Below are 16727 nucleotides of genomic sequence, written 5' to 3'. Positions count from 1 at the left end.
AATCACTTTGTTCACTGAAAGACCCACTGTGATGACTCTTCTGATTTAAATACAAATCTGACTTTTTTTTGGGGGGGGTGGGGCGGGGCACGGCACGGAGGATGAGGAGGCGGGAGAGAAAAGGCAAAATATTTAGCAGCAATATAAGCATGCACCTCAAAGAGGATGGTCATCCGTCTGATAAGATCACTTGCAGCCTTGTTATTTTCAGTATATGATTTCAGTAACATATACCCACAAGGTCCTTGGATTATTCTTGTGCTTTTAAATTGTTTTGTATCTGCTTAGTTAGTACTGGGATTATTTGTTTAGTGATGCACTTAGCCGTAGGAATAATAATATTGAAATTCTGATTATAGAAGATAGGAAGCAAACCACTCATGAATCGAATGTCTTCATATGCTTTTTTTAAAAAAAAAAGTAGCACTAGTTCCTTGGCTTTAGGACATTCCAAAGTGCTTTACAACTCATGAAGTAAGTCTGCTCTGCCATTCAACATATTTGTGGCTGATCATCCTACTTTGCTCCTGGTTTTGTCCTGAGCCTTTGATGCCTTTAGCCTAAGAACTATACTAAGCACTATATCCAGCTCCTTTGAAAATATCCAATGTTTTGGCTTCAATTGCTTTGTGGCAGAGAATTCCACTCAAGTACAGACAATGTCTCCTCATCTCCGTTCTAAATGGCCCACCCCATATCTCTAGGCTGTGACCCCTGGTTCAGGATTGAAGAGTCTATTTCCGTGCTGCATATCTCTACTAGGATTGCAGAGAGCAGGGCAGCATGGTGGCTCATTGGTTAGCACTGCTGCCTCATAGCACCAGGGACCCAGGTTCAATTCCACTGCTGGGTGACGGTCTGTATGGAATTTGCATGACCTCCTAGTGTCTACATGGGTTTCCTCCAGGTGCTCCAGTTTCCTTCCACAGTCCAAAGATGTGCAGGCTAGGTGGATTGGCCATACTTAAATTGCCCACAGGGTCCAGGAGTGTGTAGATTAGGTGGGTTATAGGGTATGGGTTTGGGTGGGATGCTGAGACAGTTGGATGGACTTGTTGGGCCGAAGCACCTGTTTCCACACTGGAGGGATTCTGTGAAAAGAGCATAAGTACTGACAGACTAACTGTGTTGGTGCAAGTAAATTCTGTGTAACATTCTGTGCAATATTAGTTTGCCACTGGATGACATTAGGAGATTTAAAGACTGCACACTCATCACAACAATGCAACAGTAAATCTGTGATAATAAAATGTGAGGCTGGATGAACACAGCAGGCCCAGCAGCATCTCAGGAGCACAAAAGCTGATGTTTCGGGCCTAGACCCTTCATCAGAGAGGGGGATGGGGTGAGGGTTCTGGAATAAATAGGGAGAGGGGGGAGGCGGACCGAAGATGGAGAGAAAAGATGATAGGTGGAGAGAGTATAGGTGGGAGGTAGGGAGGGGATAGGTCAGTCCAGGGAAGACGGACAGGTCAAGGAGGTGGGATGAGGTTAGTAGGTAGCTGGGGGTGCGGCTTGGGGTGGGAGGAAGGGATGGGTGAGAGGAAGAACAGGTTAGGGAGGCGGAGACAGGCTGGACTGGTTTTGGGATGCAGTGGGGGGAGGGAAAGAGCTGGGCTGGTTGTGTGGTGCACAGTGGGGGGAGGAGACAAACTGGGCTGGTTTTGGGATGCAGTGGGGGAAGGGGAGATTTTGAAGCTGGTGAAGTCCACATTGATACCATTGGGCTGCAGGGTTCCCAAGCGGAATATGAGTTGCTGTTCCTGCAACCTTCGGGTGGCATCATTGTGGCACTGCAGGAAGCCCATGATGGACATGTCATCTAAAGAATGGGAGGGGGAGTGGAAACGGTTCGCGACTGGGAGGTGCAGTTGTTTATTGCGAACCGAGTGGAGGTGTTTTGCAAAGCGGTCCCCAAGCCTCCGCTTGGTTTCCCCAATGTAGAGGGAGCCACAGCGGGTACAATGGATACAGTATACCACAGTGGCAGATGTGCAGGTGAACCTCTGCTTAATATGGGAAGTCATCATGGAGCCTGGGATAGGGGTGAGGGGCGAGGTGTGGGGCAAGTGTAGCATTTCCTGCGGTTGCAGGGGAAGGTGCCGGGTGTGGTGGGGCTGGAGGGCAGTGTGGAGCAAACAAGGGAGTCACGGAGAGAGTGGTCTCTCCGGAAAAGCAGACAAGGGTGAGGATGGAAAAATGTCTTGGGTGGTGGGGTTGGATTGTAGATGGCGGAAGTGTCGGAGGATGATGCGTTGCATCCGGAGGTTGGTGGGGTGGTGTGAGAGAACGAGGGGGATCCTCTTTGGGCAGTTGTGGCGGGGGCGGGGTGTGAGGGATGTGTTGCGGGAAATGCGGGAGACGTGGTCAAGGGCGTTCTCGACCACTGTGGGGGGGGAAGTTGTGGGGGGGGAAGTTGCGGTCCTGGAAGAACTTGGACATCTGGGATGTGCGGGAGTGGAATGCCTCATCGTGGGAGCAGATGCGGAGGTGGAGGATTGGGAATAGGGGATGGAATTTTTGCAGGAGGGTGGGTGGGAGGAGGTGTATTCTAGGTAGCTGTGGGAGTCGGTGGGCTTGAAATGGACATCAGTTACAAGCTGGTTGCCTGAGATGGAGACTGAGAGGTCCAGGAAGGTGAGGGATGTGCTGGAGATGGCCCAGGGGAACTGAAGGTTGGGGTGGAAGGTGTTGGTGAAGTGGATGAACTGTTCGAGCTCCTCTGGGGAGCAACAAGCAGCGTCGATACAGTCATCAACGTAACGGAGGAAGAGGTGGGGTTTGGGGCCTGTGTAGGTGCGGAAGAGGGACTGTTCCACGTAACCTACAAAGAGGCAGGCATAGCTGGGGCCCATGCGGGTGCCCATGGCCACCCCCTTTGTCTGTAGGAAGTGGGAGGAATCGAAAGAGAAGTTGTTGAGGGCGAGGACGAGTTCGGCTAGGCGGATGAGGGTGTCGGTGGGGGGAGACTGGTTGGGCCTGCGGGACAGGAAGAAGCGGAGGGCCTTGAGGCCATCTGCATGCAGAATACAGGTGTATAGGGACTGGACATCCATGGTGAAAATGAGGTGTTGGGGGCCAGGGAATTGAAAGTTCTGGAGGAGGTGGAGGGCGTGGGTGGTGTCACGGACGTAGGTAGGGTTTGTAGGAAGTGGGAGGACATTTTATTATCTTGGATTCTCCAGCATCTGCAGTTCCCATTATCACTGATACAACAGTAAATCTGTACCAGTTAGAAACTGTTTCTCTCTGAGCATAACAATACTAAATGGCAATTAAAAAGGAAAGGCCAATGGAAAGGAAAGTCTGCCGGGATTACCTTTTGTTAATGTTTTCCTATTTCTTTTTAGACATCTCCAAGATGTCTTGCATGTTTTTTTTACATGGAGGCCCATCCACCAAAGTCAGGACTCACCATTATAATAAAATGAAGAACTGCAGATGCTGGAAATCTGAAACACACAAAAACAAAAGTTACTGGAGAAACTCAGCAGGTTGGCCAGCATCTTGATGAGAAAGCAGAGTTAACGTTTCAAGTCCTGTGATGATTCTTCAAAGCACTTCTGAAAATGGGTTGCTTGACTCAAAACGTTAACTCTGGCAGCATCTGTGGAGTGAAAACAGATTTGCTCGAGTTTCTCCTGTAATTTCTGTTTTTGAGTTTGAGGGCTCACCATTTCTGAATAACTCCAGTAACATCACAAATAGCAGTTGTTCCCCTGTGAAATAGCAGATCAAGATCTACAAGGGCTGAGCATTCATTAACATCAGGAATTTTTTTGGTGATCCAAATTATGTTAATCATTACTACACTGATTTCTCAGCAATAAAAGGTTCATAGCAGGACCACTTGGGCATGTGAATGTCCAATAGCCATTCCTTTGCAATAGTTATGAACAATATAATATTGTAAAACACAGACGTTTATTTCGAATACAACCACCTTTAATTTAAACCAAGCTACACACCAGAATTTACAATTATTAGCATATATTTTAAAATGAGTAACCTCCCTTATGAATTCCAAGTTACCACAGTGCCTGCAGCCTGAGGTGAGTGTGGCCGTATGTGTATTTGGGGAGCTGTCACCCATTTATGTCCAATTCCTTGACAACATGGTCAAGACTGCAACCAGGCTGTGAGAGAATCGTGGCTTTGAATGCATGTCAACTACACCACTGCACACAGTGTTACATCAACAGTGCAACCACCTCCATTTTTTTTTAAATGTAACAATCTGTAAAGTAGTTTTCAAACAACTTATTTTACAATTGTTACGGTAAGAAAATCTGCCAAGCAGAAACTACAGTACAATTTCACAGATTAAGGCAATGGGAGACCTGAGTTTAACTCAAGCAAGTGGATGAGTTTTGAATGGGTTAAAAATTGGGTGGGCCCTGGAATTTTGCAGAGGTTGTGTTCAAAGCATAACTTTACTGGATTGCAAAAAAAACCCATTACTTAATAGAAAGCCAACTGGCCACCAAGAAATCTATAGGTAATTGCATTTTCTACCGACGACACTGAACTCTTTAAAGAGAAGGGAAAGAAAAGATGTGAATAGTTATTCTGCAGAGCCCATTATGTAGTAAGATAACACTTATACTTCTGGTTGAGTACACATGTCTTTGTAGACTGTTGCCATGGCAGTGCAGGTCTGTTTAAGTTCAGACTCCAAACATCTGACCCTATCGAGGATGTTCAACAGCTCCTGCAGCATGTCCTCAATCAATTTGTTCTCATTACTGTAGATTTCAAACAATCCTTCTTCTATCTTCTTTGAGAATTCTGAAACCTTAAGAAATTACAAGGCGTTATATCCTTTCCCTGATTTTCTCCCAGTCAACCCTTAAAGTCAAAGCTTTGGTTTTGCTGCAGCCCACGTGTACCCCTAACTCATGTAGAAACAGAAAATAGGTGCCGAAGTAGGCCATTCGGCCCTTCGAGCCTGCATTCAATACAATCATTGCTGATCATGCATCCCATGCCCACCCTCTCTCCATATCCCTTGACCCCTTTAGCTGCAAGGGTCACATCCAGCTCCATCTTGAATATATCTAATGAATTGGCCTTGACTGCTTCCTGTGGGAGATAATTCCACAGTTTCACGACTCTGAGTGAAGGGATTCTTCCTCATCTCAGATCTGAATGGCCTACCCCTTATTCTTAGACTGTGACCCCTAGTTCTGGACTTCCCCAACATGGGAACATTCTTCCCGCATCTAGCCTTTCCAGACCCTTCAGGATTGTAGATGTTTCTACGAGATCCCCCCAATCATTCTTCTAAATTCCAGCAAATACAAGCCCAGTTGATCCAGTCATTTCTCATGTGTCAGTCATGCCATCCCAGAAATTAGTCTGGCAAACCTTCGCTGAACTCCCTCAATAGCAAGAATGTTGTTCCTCACACTTGCAGACCAAAACCAGACACCACACTCAAGTTGTGGTCTCTCCAATGTATAACTGCAGCAAGGCATCTTTACTCTGATACTCAAATTCTCTGGCTATGAAGTTCAGCATGCCATTAGATTTCCTCACTATCTGCTGCACCTGCATGCCAACCTTCAGCGACTGTTTCACCACAACACCTAGGTCTCGTTGCACCTCACTTTTCCCTAAACTGCCACCATTTAGATATTAACCTGCCTCCCTGTTTTTGTGGCCAAAGTGGATAACCTCACATTTATTCACATTATGTTGCATTTGCCTATTATCTGTCTACTCAGCCAGCCTGTCCAAGTCACCCTGCAACCTCTTAGCATCCTCCCCAAAGCACATACTGCCACCCAGCTGAGTGACTTCTGCACTTTGAGACATTCCATTCGATTCCTTCGTCTAAATCGTTAACAATATATATTAACAGCTGAGGCCCAAGGACTGAATCCTGTGGTACCCCACTTATCACTGCCTGCCATTTATTGCAACTCTCTGCTTCCTATCTGCCAACGAGTTCTCTACCCACGTCAATACATTACCTCCAATACCATTAACTTTAATTTTCTTACTGATCTCTTAAGTGGAACCTTGTCAAAAGCTTTTTAAAAGTCCAGATACACAACACCGACTCATTCACCCTTGTCCATTCTACTGGACACATCCTAAAAAATTTCCAGAAGATTTGTCAAGCATGATTTCCCTTAAGTGAATCCACACTGACTAGGGCCAATTCTGCTATCATTTTCCAAATGCTCAGTTCTTATTACATCCTTAGTGATTGACTCCAGCATTTTCACCACCAATGTCAGGCTAACCAGCCCATAGTTCCCCATTTTCTCTCTCCTACCTTTTTTTAAAGTGTGAGGTTACATTGGCTATCCTCCATTCCACTGGAACTGTTCCTGAGTCTACAAAATGCTGGAAAATGATCACCACTGCATCCGCTATTTCTCGGACCAATTTGCACGCTGGGATGCAAAGCATCAGGCCCTGGGGACTTATCGAGTTTTAATCCCATCAAACTCCCCAAAACAATTTCCGAATAAAGGATTTCCTTCAGTTCCTCAATCATCCTTAACCCTCGGTCCCCTAGCATGTTCTGAAGGTTATTTGTGTCCTTCAGATCCAAAATATTTGTTCAACCTGTCTGTCAATCTTTGTTGTCAATAATGAATTCACTTATTCTAACTGCAAGGGACATAAATTTGTCTTCACCAGTCCTTTTTTCTTCACATGTCTACAGAAGCTTTTGCAGTCAGTTTTTACGCTTCTGCAAGCTTACTTTCAAATTCTATTTTCCCTTTCCAAATTAAACCCTTTGTCCTCCCCTTTTGAATTTTAAATTTCTCCCCGTCCTTGGGTTTGCTGATTTTTCGGGCCAATTTATATGCCTCCTCATTGGCTTTAACACTATTCTTGATTTCCCTTGTTAGCCAGGGGTGGGCTGCCTTCCCTGTTTCACTCTTACGCCAAACAGGGACGCTCAATTGTTGAAGGTCATCCATGTGTTCTTTAAATATCTACCATTGCCTATCCACCATTAACCCCTTAAGTATCCTTGACCAGCTTATCCTAGCCAAATCATGCCGATACTGCAACCTTCACGTGCAAGTCTGGACAGTGAGTGAGTGGATGATATCAAGGCTAATGCCAGTCCAGTTTTCAGCAACAATTGCTTGTGAGCCCTCCAGAAGGGAAACATGACACTGTGAGTGGAGACCTGATACAGGTCTACAAAATTATGAGAGGTATAGATAGGGTGGATAGTCCGAGGTTTTTTCCTCCACAGGGCTGAAGTTTCAATTACAAGGGAGCACAGTTTCAAGGTGAGGGGGCAAAAGTTTAAGGGAAATGTGCGAGGTAAGTTTTTCACACAGTGTGTGGTAGCAGCCTGGAATGCACTGCCACAGGAGGTGAGGAAGCAGGCAAGTTGGTGATATTTATGAAGCATCTGGATGGTTACATGAATAAGGAGGGAATAGAGGGAAACAGACCAAATAAGGGCAGAAGGTTTGTTTTTTAGTTTAGTCAGAGCATGACGATCACAGCATAAGCTTACAGGGCTGAAGGGCCTGTTCCTGCGCCGTATTTTTGTTCTTTTGTTTATTGTTGATTGTTGCCCAGCTTCAGCTAAGGAAACCGAGGCCAACTGCAGCAACTAAAATTAGCAAACTCAGCACTGGTCTGGTATTCAACATCGCCTAACCACAGTCCTATGTCTTGGTAAATGATCATGCACGGGAGTCCCTTCATTCACACTACAACCTTTGCCGCACATGATAGACACAAGTAACAGCTGATGAATCATCCAGGCTGTTCTTCACAGGAACAACAGAATTTCATGGAGAGCAAAGGGCTGTGAAATTGCCTCATTTCAAACACACAGCACTCTTCACATAAAACGATGCCTTGCAATAAATTACAGCTTTTGGCTTCAGAAAAGTATAAATACCTTCAAAATAAGAGTGTCTTTAAAGCTGCTCATCAACTTGTGGTCCTTTATCCTACTTTTGTTTATTTCATTAACCAGCTGTTTTGTTCGCTCACACAGTGCATCGATGCTGGAATCTGATGTCACAAAACAGTTTGGGGGCTTATTACTGAAATCAATCGTAGAGTCCTCAAAATCTGAGTTTGCTGTTACTTCATCAACTAAACTACAGGATTCTGCTCTGTTACAGGAGAAAAAGGTACAATAATAATAAAAATCATAGGCTGGTGAGTATGGCACCTATAGATAGTGTGTTATTAAAATAAACATAGGTACAGCCTTGCTACATTATGGCTGCACCATCTATACTATTTAGAGAAAGGACAATGAGCTGTCAGAATTGTATAAGGGTACATCTGGCCAGTCATTTTTAGATCTTCTTCTCTGAGGGTGCAATTACAAGATGTTTTCAAGTAAACCTACAAGCTCTCCATAAGAATCAGAGAGAAAGTTTAGAAATTAAAAGGTAGTATGCTAAACTGTATGCATCAAATGAAGAAGAACTTGCTTTGGCCTTCAAGAGACTGAATCAATATTGCGTTCAGTTCTGATCTGATCTTCCTGCTATAAAAGACGTTGTGAAACTTGAAAGAGTTCAGAAAAAGATTTACAAGGACGTTGCTGCGGTTGGAGGGCCTCAGCTGTAGGGAGAGGCTGAATAGGCTGGGGCTATTTTTTTCAGGTGCATTGGAGGCTGGGGATTGACGTTATACAAGGTTATAAAATCATGACGGACATGGGTAGGGTGAATAGTCAATGTCTATTCCCCAGGATAAGGGAGTCCAAAACTAGAGGGCATAGGTTGAAGATGAGAGGGGAAAGATTTAAAAGGGACCTAAGAAGTAGCTTTTTCATGCAGGGGGTAGTGCCTGCATGGAATGAGCTGCCAGAGGAAGTGGTGTAGGCTGGTACAGTTACAGCATTTAAAGGACATCTGGATGGGGATATGAGTAGGAATGGTTTAGAAGGATATGGGCCAAATGCTAGCAAATGGAACTAGATTAATTTAGGATCTGCTCTGCATGGACAAGTTGGACTGAAGGGTCTGTTTCCATGCTTTACATCTCCATGATTAGAACATAGATCATAGAACATAGAACAGTGCAGCACAGAACAGGCCCTTCAGCCCACGATGTTGTGCCGACCATTGATCCTCATGTATGCACCCTCAAATTTCTGTGACCATATGCATGTCCAGCAGTCTCTTAAATGACCCCAATGACCTTGCCTCCACAACTGCTGCTGGCAATGCATTCCATGCTCTCACAACTCTCTGTGTAAAGAACCCGCCTCTGACATCCCCCCTATACTTTCCTCCAACCAGCTTAAAACTATGGCCCCTCGTGTTAGCCTTTTCTGCCCTGGGAAATAGTCTCTGGCTATCAACTCTATCTATGCCTCTCATTATCTTGTATACCTCAATTAGATCCCCTCTCCTCCTCCTTTTCTCCAATGAAAAAAGTCCGAGCTCAGTCAACCTCTCTTCATAAGATAAGCCCTCCAGTCCAGGCAGCATCCTGGTAAACCTCCTCTGAACCCTCTCCAAAGCATCCAAGTATTCCAAGTGCGGTCTAACCAAAGTTTTATAGAGCTGCAACAAGATCTCACGACTCTTAAACTCAATCCCCCTGTTAATGAAAGCCAAAACACCATATGCTTTCTTAACAACCCTGTCCACTTGGGTGGCCATTTTAAGGGATCTGTGTATCTGCACACCAAGATCCCTCTGTTCCTCCACACTGCCAAGAATCCTATCCTTAATCCTGTACTCAGCTTTCAAATTCGACCTTCCAAAATGCATCACCTCGCATTTATCCAGGTTGAACTCCATCTGCCACCTCTCAGCCCATCTCTGCATCCTGTCAATGTCCCGCTGCAGCCTACAACAGCCCTCTATACCGTCAACAATACCTCCAACCTTCGTGTCATCTGCAAACTTGCTGACCCATCCTTCAATCCCCTCATCCAAGTCATTAATAAAAATTACAAACAGTCGAGGCCCAAGGACAGAGCCCTGTGGAACACCACTCACCACTGACTTCCAGGCAGAATATTTTCCTTCTACTACCACTCGCTGCCTTCTGTTGGCCAGCCAATTCTGTATCCAAGCAGCTAAGTTCCCCTGCATCCCATTCCTCCTGACCTTCTGAATGAGCCTACCATGGGGAACCTTATCAAATGCCTTGCTGAAGTCCATATGTACCACATCCACAGCTTGACCCTCATCAACTTTTCTAGTCACATCCTCAAAGAACTCGATAAGGTTTGTGAGGCATGACCTGCCCCTCACAAAGCCATGTTGACTGCATTTAATCAAGCCATGCTCATCCAGATGGTCATAAATCCTATCCCTCAGAATCCTTTCTAACACCTTGCAGACGACAGACGTGAGACTTACTGGTCTGTAATTGCCGGGGATTTCCCTATTTCCTTTCTTGAAGAGAGGAATTACATTTGCCTCTGTCCAGTCCTCAGGTACGACTCCAGTGCAGAGCGAGGATGCAAAGATCTTCGCAAGTGGCGAAGCAATTGCATTTCTCGTTTCCCAAAGCAGCCGAGGACAAATCTGGTCCGGGCCTGGCAACTGGTCAATCTTAATGTTTGACAAAATTTTCAGCACATCAGCTTCCTCTATCTCTATCCATTCCAGCATGCACACCTGCTCTTCAAAGGTTTCATTCACTACAAAGTTCGTTTCTTTCGTAAAGACAGAAGCAAAAAACTCATTTAGGGCTTCCCCTACCTCCTCAGACTCCACACACAACTTCCCTATGCTATCCCTGATCGGTCCTACTCTTTCTTTAACCATTCTCTTATTCCTCACATAAGTGTAAAATGCCTTTGTGTTCTCCCTAATCCGTTCTGCCAAGCCTTTCTCGTGCCCCCTCCTGGCTCTCCTCAGACCATTTTTGAGCTCCTTCCTCGCCTGCCTGTAATCCTCTAGAGCTGAGCTTGACCCTAGCTTCCTCCACCTTATGTAAACTACCTTCTTCCTTTTGACAAGAAGCTCCACCGCTCTCGTCATCCAAGGTTCCTTTATCTTACCCCTGCTTGCCTGTCTCAGAGGGACATATTTATTCATCACTCGCAACAACTGTTCCTTAAACACAGTCTCCACATGTCTATAGTGCCTTTACCATGGAACAATTTCTCCCAGTCCATGCTTCCTAACTCATGTCTAATCGCATCATAGTTTCCTCTTCCCCAATTAAATATCCTCCCATTTTGCCTAATCCTCTCCTTCTCCATAGCTATGTAGAATGTGAGGCAGTTATGGTCACTATCACCAATATGCTCTCCCACCACAAGATCTGACACCTGCCCCAGCTCGTTTGCAAGCACCAAGTCTAGAACGGCCTCTCCCCTCGTCGGCCTGTCAACGCACTGAGTTAGGAAACCCTCCTGAACACACCTTACAAAAACAGCTCCATTCAAATCTTCTGCTCAAAGGAGGTTCCAATCAACATTGGGAAAGTTAAAGTCACCCATTACAACAACCCTACTACGTCCGCACTTTTCCAAAATCTGCCGACCTATGCTTTCTTCAATCTCCCTGCTGCTACTGGGGGGCCTGAAGTAAACCCTAACTAGGTGACTACTCCCTTGCTGTTCCTAATTTCCACCCATACTGACTCGGGAGGCAGATCTTCCTCGACAATGGAAGCTTCTGTAGCTGTGATACCCTCTCTGATTAGTAGTGCTACACCCCCTCCTCTTTTTCCCCCCTCCCTATTCTTTTTAAATGTTCTAAACCCTGGAACATCCAGCAACCATTCCTGCCCCTGAGAAACCCATGTCTCTGTTATGGCCACAACATCATAGCACCAGGTACTGATCCATGCTCTAAGTTCATCACTTTTATTCCTGATACTCCTTGTGTTAAAACAAACACACTTTAACTGATCCCTTGGTTCCTTCCCAGGAAAATCCTTCCCACTAGCTGGTCTACCTCTTGCTATTGCCTCACCTGCATCAACACTCACCTCCGGTATACAGCTCAGGATCCCACCCCCTGCCATACTAGTTTAAGCCCTCTCGAACTACTCGAGCAAACCTTCCACCCAGGACATTGGTCCCCTTCCAGTTCAGATGCAACCCGTCCTTCTTGTACAGGTCCCACCTTCCCCAGAAGGCATCCCAATTGTCTACATATCTGCAGCCCTCCCCCCTACACCAGCTGCACAGCCATGTGTTAAGCTGCGCCCGCTCCCTGTTCCTCGCCTCGCTATCTTGTGGCACCGGTAGTAAACTAGAGAACACTAGATTCTATTAGGAAAACTTAAAGTCCAACCTATTTATCAGTCTTGATATGGTAACCAAGAATATTCAGTTAATGTGTTACTGCTAGAGAGCCCAAACATCAGTGGCTAAGAATCACGGATAAAGAGAAAGGTTATGGGAGCTCAACCTAATGCGACTGTTCCATTACTGAGCATCTTCCATTCATATCAATTCTCCTAGTAAATCCAGTGTAAAACAGAGTGCTTCATAAACCATTGTGTTGCCAAGCTCAAGCAAATACACTGCATGCACAATCTGGTATGTGGAACCGCAAAACATCACCATTGCTAACAATCTGAAGTAGATTCTCAGAGTCACTTTGTTTCCCAAGCTCGGATATGTTTCCTGGTAAGTGGACCTTTCTTAGATGATTGAAATTTGATTGTTCCCAACTAAATGCAAATCTGAATCACACATGGCATCAAGACTGCAGGTTATTACAATGTGATTTAGCGCAAGCCACTTCTGACAACAAGTCAGCAGCTTTAAGTTTTCAGAGTGAAGGGAGAGGAAGAAATGTCCCCTGCTGGAATTGTGGTTTGGGTTGTAGAAATCTAGCTCACATAGAATTTGCATACAGGCCATTCAGCCAATGGGTGCATACTAGCTTTTATACTCCATATTAGCCTGTTCTAACTTTTTTTCTACCTGCATTTCTTATTTCTCTTCTCCTTCATGTACTTATCTAATTTCTTCTCAAATGCAAGTTTATCGCCTCCATTCATCAGGATGTCTTGTTGTCAGCCACTGCGGACATGATGAGCTGAATGGCTTCCTTCCATGCTAGATAGTTCTAATTCTCTTTAATGGTGGACTGTGAAATTTTGAACAAACTGGAGGCTTGAAGCAAGGAGGGTGGTTTGAATAGTATTAGAAAATCCTATTGAGGTGCAACACAAAAATGGATTAGGGTTTCAACAGAGAACGAGGGAAGACATAGACAGAGTGGAGCAAGGGTTGAACAGGTGGGAAAAAGCCAAATTTATGATCGAGTAGGGCAGCCTTCTGCTAGGAAAGAGACTTCCCTCATTAACAAAAATAATTGCTCATGACAAGTTTGAATTTATGCAGTTGCAAGATCGTAAGGTGTACTTTTGAAAGGATTTCACAAGCATTCTGTTAAAACATACTCTGAGTCAATTCACTAACAGTTAATGAACACTCCCTGGAAAACCGTGTATTGTGTGTTATCAGCCAATAGAAAAATAAGTACTTTCTCCTCCAAAAGTACAATTTCAAAAATAATTAATTTGTCCAATTAACATTGAGGAACAGCTATAGATGTTAAGTCTACATTCTTATTTACCTCATGGCTTTTTAGCATTGTATCATACTTATGTTTAGATATTTTGTATCAATATGAGTGAACCTCCTGTGGCTTTGTGCAAAGAAAGTCAAGCAAAATAAATCACCAAGTGTGTTGTGAGACTGTAAATAGATTTGCAGAAATGGCAGGAAAGTCTGCTGAAATGTTAACTCAGTTCCTCTGTTCTAAAGAACTGCTACCAACATTTTCTGTTTCTGAGCTCAAATAAGAAATAACAAGCCAGTCAAATTTGTGCAACAAAGAATGGTGAAGCCAAATAAGGAATATGTGTGACATACTTAAAAATGTTAGAGGTTATAGATTAAAGCATTAGCTGTACTTAATGACTGAACTTTGCCGAAGTAACACCAGTGTGCTATATGACAGCAGGACTTGTGTCTGACATGTATCACTTCCACACGCCTTTCTCATTACTGCCTTTTGACAAAGCTTGGTCAGCCCTTAAAAGTACTCCTCCTCTAATATTTCATACCAATGCATAACTGTTTTTATGCAAAATATCAGAGGAAAAATATATCTCTATATGATAAGTATTGGGTATTTTATTTCAAATCTTTACTAAACTTTAACTCCTGTTCCTAATCTTAAAAAAACTCCACAAAAACCAGAACTAAGAAATAACTTACCCTGAGAATTCAATGCCTCTGTGCTGTCATCTAAAGTATACATTTTTTAAAAGTTGTATTTTTTTAAACTTGGAACTCAATAAGTAATTTTTCAATCTCAGATTAATTGCTTGAACTTTGTGGGTATTTAAATGTTAAAATGCTCCCCACTCACGGCTATACTGAACAGCGTGCATTCTTGGGACCTGGAAATATCTTTGTATAAAGAGCAGAAAGTCCATCAGATTCTCCTAGTTGTAACTCAAGCAGAAAATATAGGCCAAGCGGCCTGTAGAGCACCCAGGTGATTTAAAAAAGCAAAGATTCCAGCGCTATTGGCTTTGTCAACACTGTAGGTCACTTTTCCTTCTGTTATCATATTTAAGACAGAATAGCAACACATCACCTTAAATCCACCTCTGTGTAGAGATTCCTCCTGCTGCCACTAGTTAGTGGTGTGCTTTCATTAACGTTCCCCATCTTTTGCTCAGCGCTGTCATAATGATTGTCAGCCATCCTGATCTACAACAACAAGCAGAGTTTTAAGGGCTTGCAATATATTTAAGTCTGTCATCCGCAGTGATTGTACATGTTTTTCATCCAATTTTCTGTTCTCCTCCAAGCTGCAAATCCTTGCCAGTCTATAACCACTGTGTGATGCATTGCCCAAATCCTACTCCCAAATTTCAATCATGACAAAATGTCAATCATCTGAAACGAACTCAATTCCTCTGTCCCAAACAACCATTTCCGGCATTTTTTGTTTCTGTTGCAATTTTTCAGCATTTGCAGTATTTCACTTTTGTCTTGCTCTCAGCTGAAATCCATGAGTCAAAGTCCAACAGATAAAACATTCATGAGGGTCTGTTTCTATGCTGTTTGACTCTAAGACTCTATAGCAGCTCAAATCAGAATTAGCGTGCCAGACCAATGTCAGGATATAAAATCATAGATCAGAGCTATGGGATAGAATAAATGAATGGGCTGAATATTTTGAAGAGCCACATGACAGAAATGGGTTGTATGGCCTCTTGGTTGTACTATATTATTCTACGGAACAAGAAGAAGAAACAGTTAATTTTCAACTGCTTGATTTGTAGCTTGGTTTTGCGGTAGTGCAAGTGTTGAACTAAACTATGCCTTGCCGCTGCAATAAATTCAATACACTGCGTTCCTAGGTCAGGTGTGAAATTAAACACCTCTGCACACAAGGAGAAATCTGGAAATTCTCTTCCATAAGCAGCAGTTGGTACCAGATGTGAGATTGCTAAGCCCCTATTTAACAAAACACGTTAAGGAGTAGGGGACAGCAACGGCCCACAAATGTAACTGTATCACAGATCAGCCATTTTATTGCTGGATGGCAAAGCTCGAAGGGCTACATTGCCATGCCTTGTTCCCACAACTTTCAAGAATAGTACTGTTTGACCAGCCAGACTGGCTCTCACATTGAAACCTGCAGAGATGGGAATATCAAGAATGTGCTGGATTTTCTCATTACTCAGCTCCAGATTACTTTGCCAGCTAGCTCCCTAGCCTGTAGACGTGATATGGGCTGGGGAAACTCTTCCACCTAAGCACGCTGAAACACGACACTGAGTTTATCCTAGAAACTGCCTCCAGAGGAGGCAAAGTGAGGGATATAAATATTCCGGCCTGGTACAGTCTAGTGATATGCAGGGCCCATGCAAAGCAGGGCCCAGGCCCCAATTCTGCATTCACCCACTGTGCACCATGTGTCTTCATATTTAAGAAAAACTAGAGTTGGACACAATTGTAATTATTTACTGTTAAATGCATTGAACTCCTGTTAATTGCCATTGCACGATAGTAAACTATATGTATCACAGCCTTACCTGTTATTTAAAATGATGTAACGTGTGTACACATAAATATGAAAGGACTTACGGAGGCCACTTGCCTCCTCCCTCCGGCTTTCCAGGCCCGTTCCTAAGGGCCGCAAACACCTGGCGACAAGCCCCGCCCCGCGGGTGACCTCACCTCGCCCCACCCTTTTGTGACGTCAGTCACGCCACGCCGTCGCGGCTCCATTCATAAAACCGGAGCTGTTCCCGCGCTCTCTCGATGTCCTCCACGTGGTCCAAGCCCAGTGTGTACAATGCCAGGTGGTCTGTGAATCTAACTGGAAATAGGAAGGGAGGGCTGATCAATATCTTTTTCACAAGATCCACCTTATATACAAAATATGGACGGCATTATTTTGCACGCATGAAATTATTTTTAGATATTTTGTTACCAGCCTGTTCAGAAATGTTGTGATTCACCTCTGGAACAGGTGAGACTTGAACCCAGAGTGACCTGGGTCAGAGGTAACCGTGCTTTTACATAGTCCCTTTCAAAATCACAGGAACTCCCAAAGTGCTTAGCAGCCACTGAATAACACTTTGTTCGTAAATGAAATGTCAACACCTCAGGATGAAGGTGGGTTGGTTGCTTGCACAGCCTGTTGGTTAAGAGTGCTGGCTAGCAAAGTAACTGGAGCAGCAATTAAAAAATCCTGCCCACCTGGATACTTTCACTGCTGCAGGTCTTACTAAGAGACTCTGGTCAATCCACAATAATGATG

The 16727-nt window shown here is 44.2% G+C and overlaps 1 protein-coding gene across 1 annotated transcript; it reads right to left on the bottom strand.

The window, feature by feature from the left end:
* Window positions 1–3927: 3927 nt before the first annotated feature.
* Window positions 3928–16130, bottom strand: LOC125447472 (synaptonemal complex central element protein 2-like). Its single transcript, XM_048521845.1, has 4 exons — window positions 15997–16130; window positions 14547–14662; window positions 7889–8108; window positions 3928–4795 (listed from the first exon to the last, which is right to left on the bottom strand). Exons 2-4 carry the CDS (start codon window positions 14654–14656, stop codon window positions 4601–4603), a joined length of 525 nt encoding a protein of 174 aa, XP_048377802.1. The 5' UTR covers window positions 14657–14662; window positions 15997–16130; the 3' UTR covers window positions 3928–4600.
* Between the last annotated feature and the right edge of the window lie 597 nt (window positions 16131–16727).

Source organism: Stegostoma tigrinum, chromosome 35 (assembly GCF_030684315.1).
Source record: "Stegostoma tigrinum isolate sSteTig4 chromosome 35, sSteTig4.hap1, whole genome shotgun sequence".
Classification (NCBI taxonomy): domain Eukaryota; kingdom Metazoa; phylum Chordata; class Chondrichthyes; order Orectolobiformes; family Stegostomatidae; genus Stegostoma; species Stegostoma tigrinum.
Note: the sequence above shows the minus strand (reverse complement) of the source record. Positions and strands in the feature narration are given on the sequence as shown.

Coding starts and splice junctions, on each gene's coding strand:
- LOC125447472 (XM_048521845.1), bottom strand. CDS start 14,656: ATGGCTGACAATCATTATGACAGCGCTGAGCAAAAGATGGGGAACGTT. Junction 8,109..14,546: donor TACACAGAGGTGGATTTAAG/GTGATGTGTTGC, acceptor CTCCTGTAACAG/AGCAGAATCCTGTAGTTTAG. Junction 4,796..7,888: donor AAGACACTCTTATTTTGAAG/GTATTTATACTT, acceptor TAATTTCTTAAG/GTTTCAGAATTCTCAAAGAA.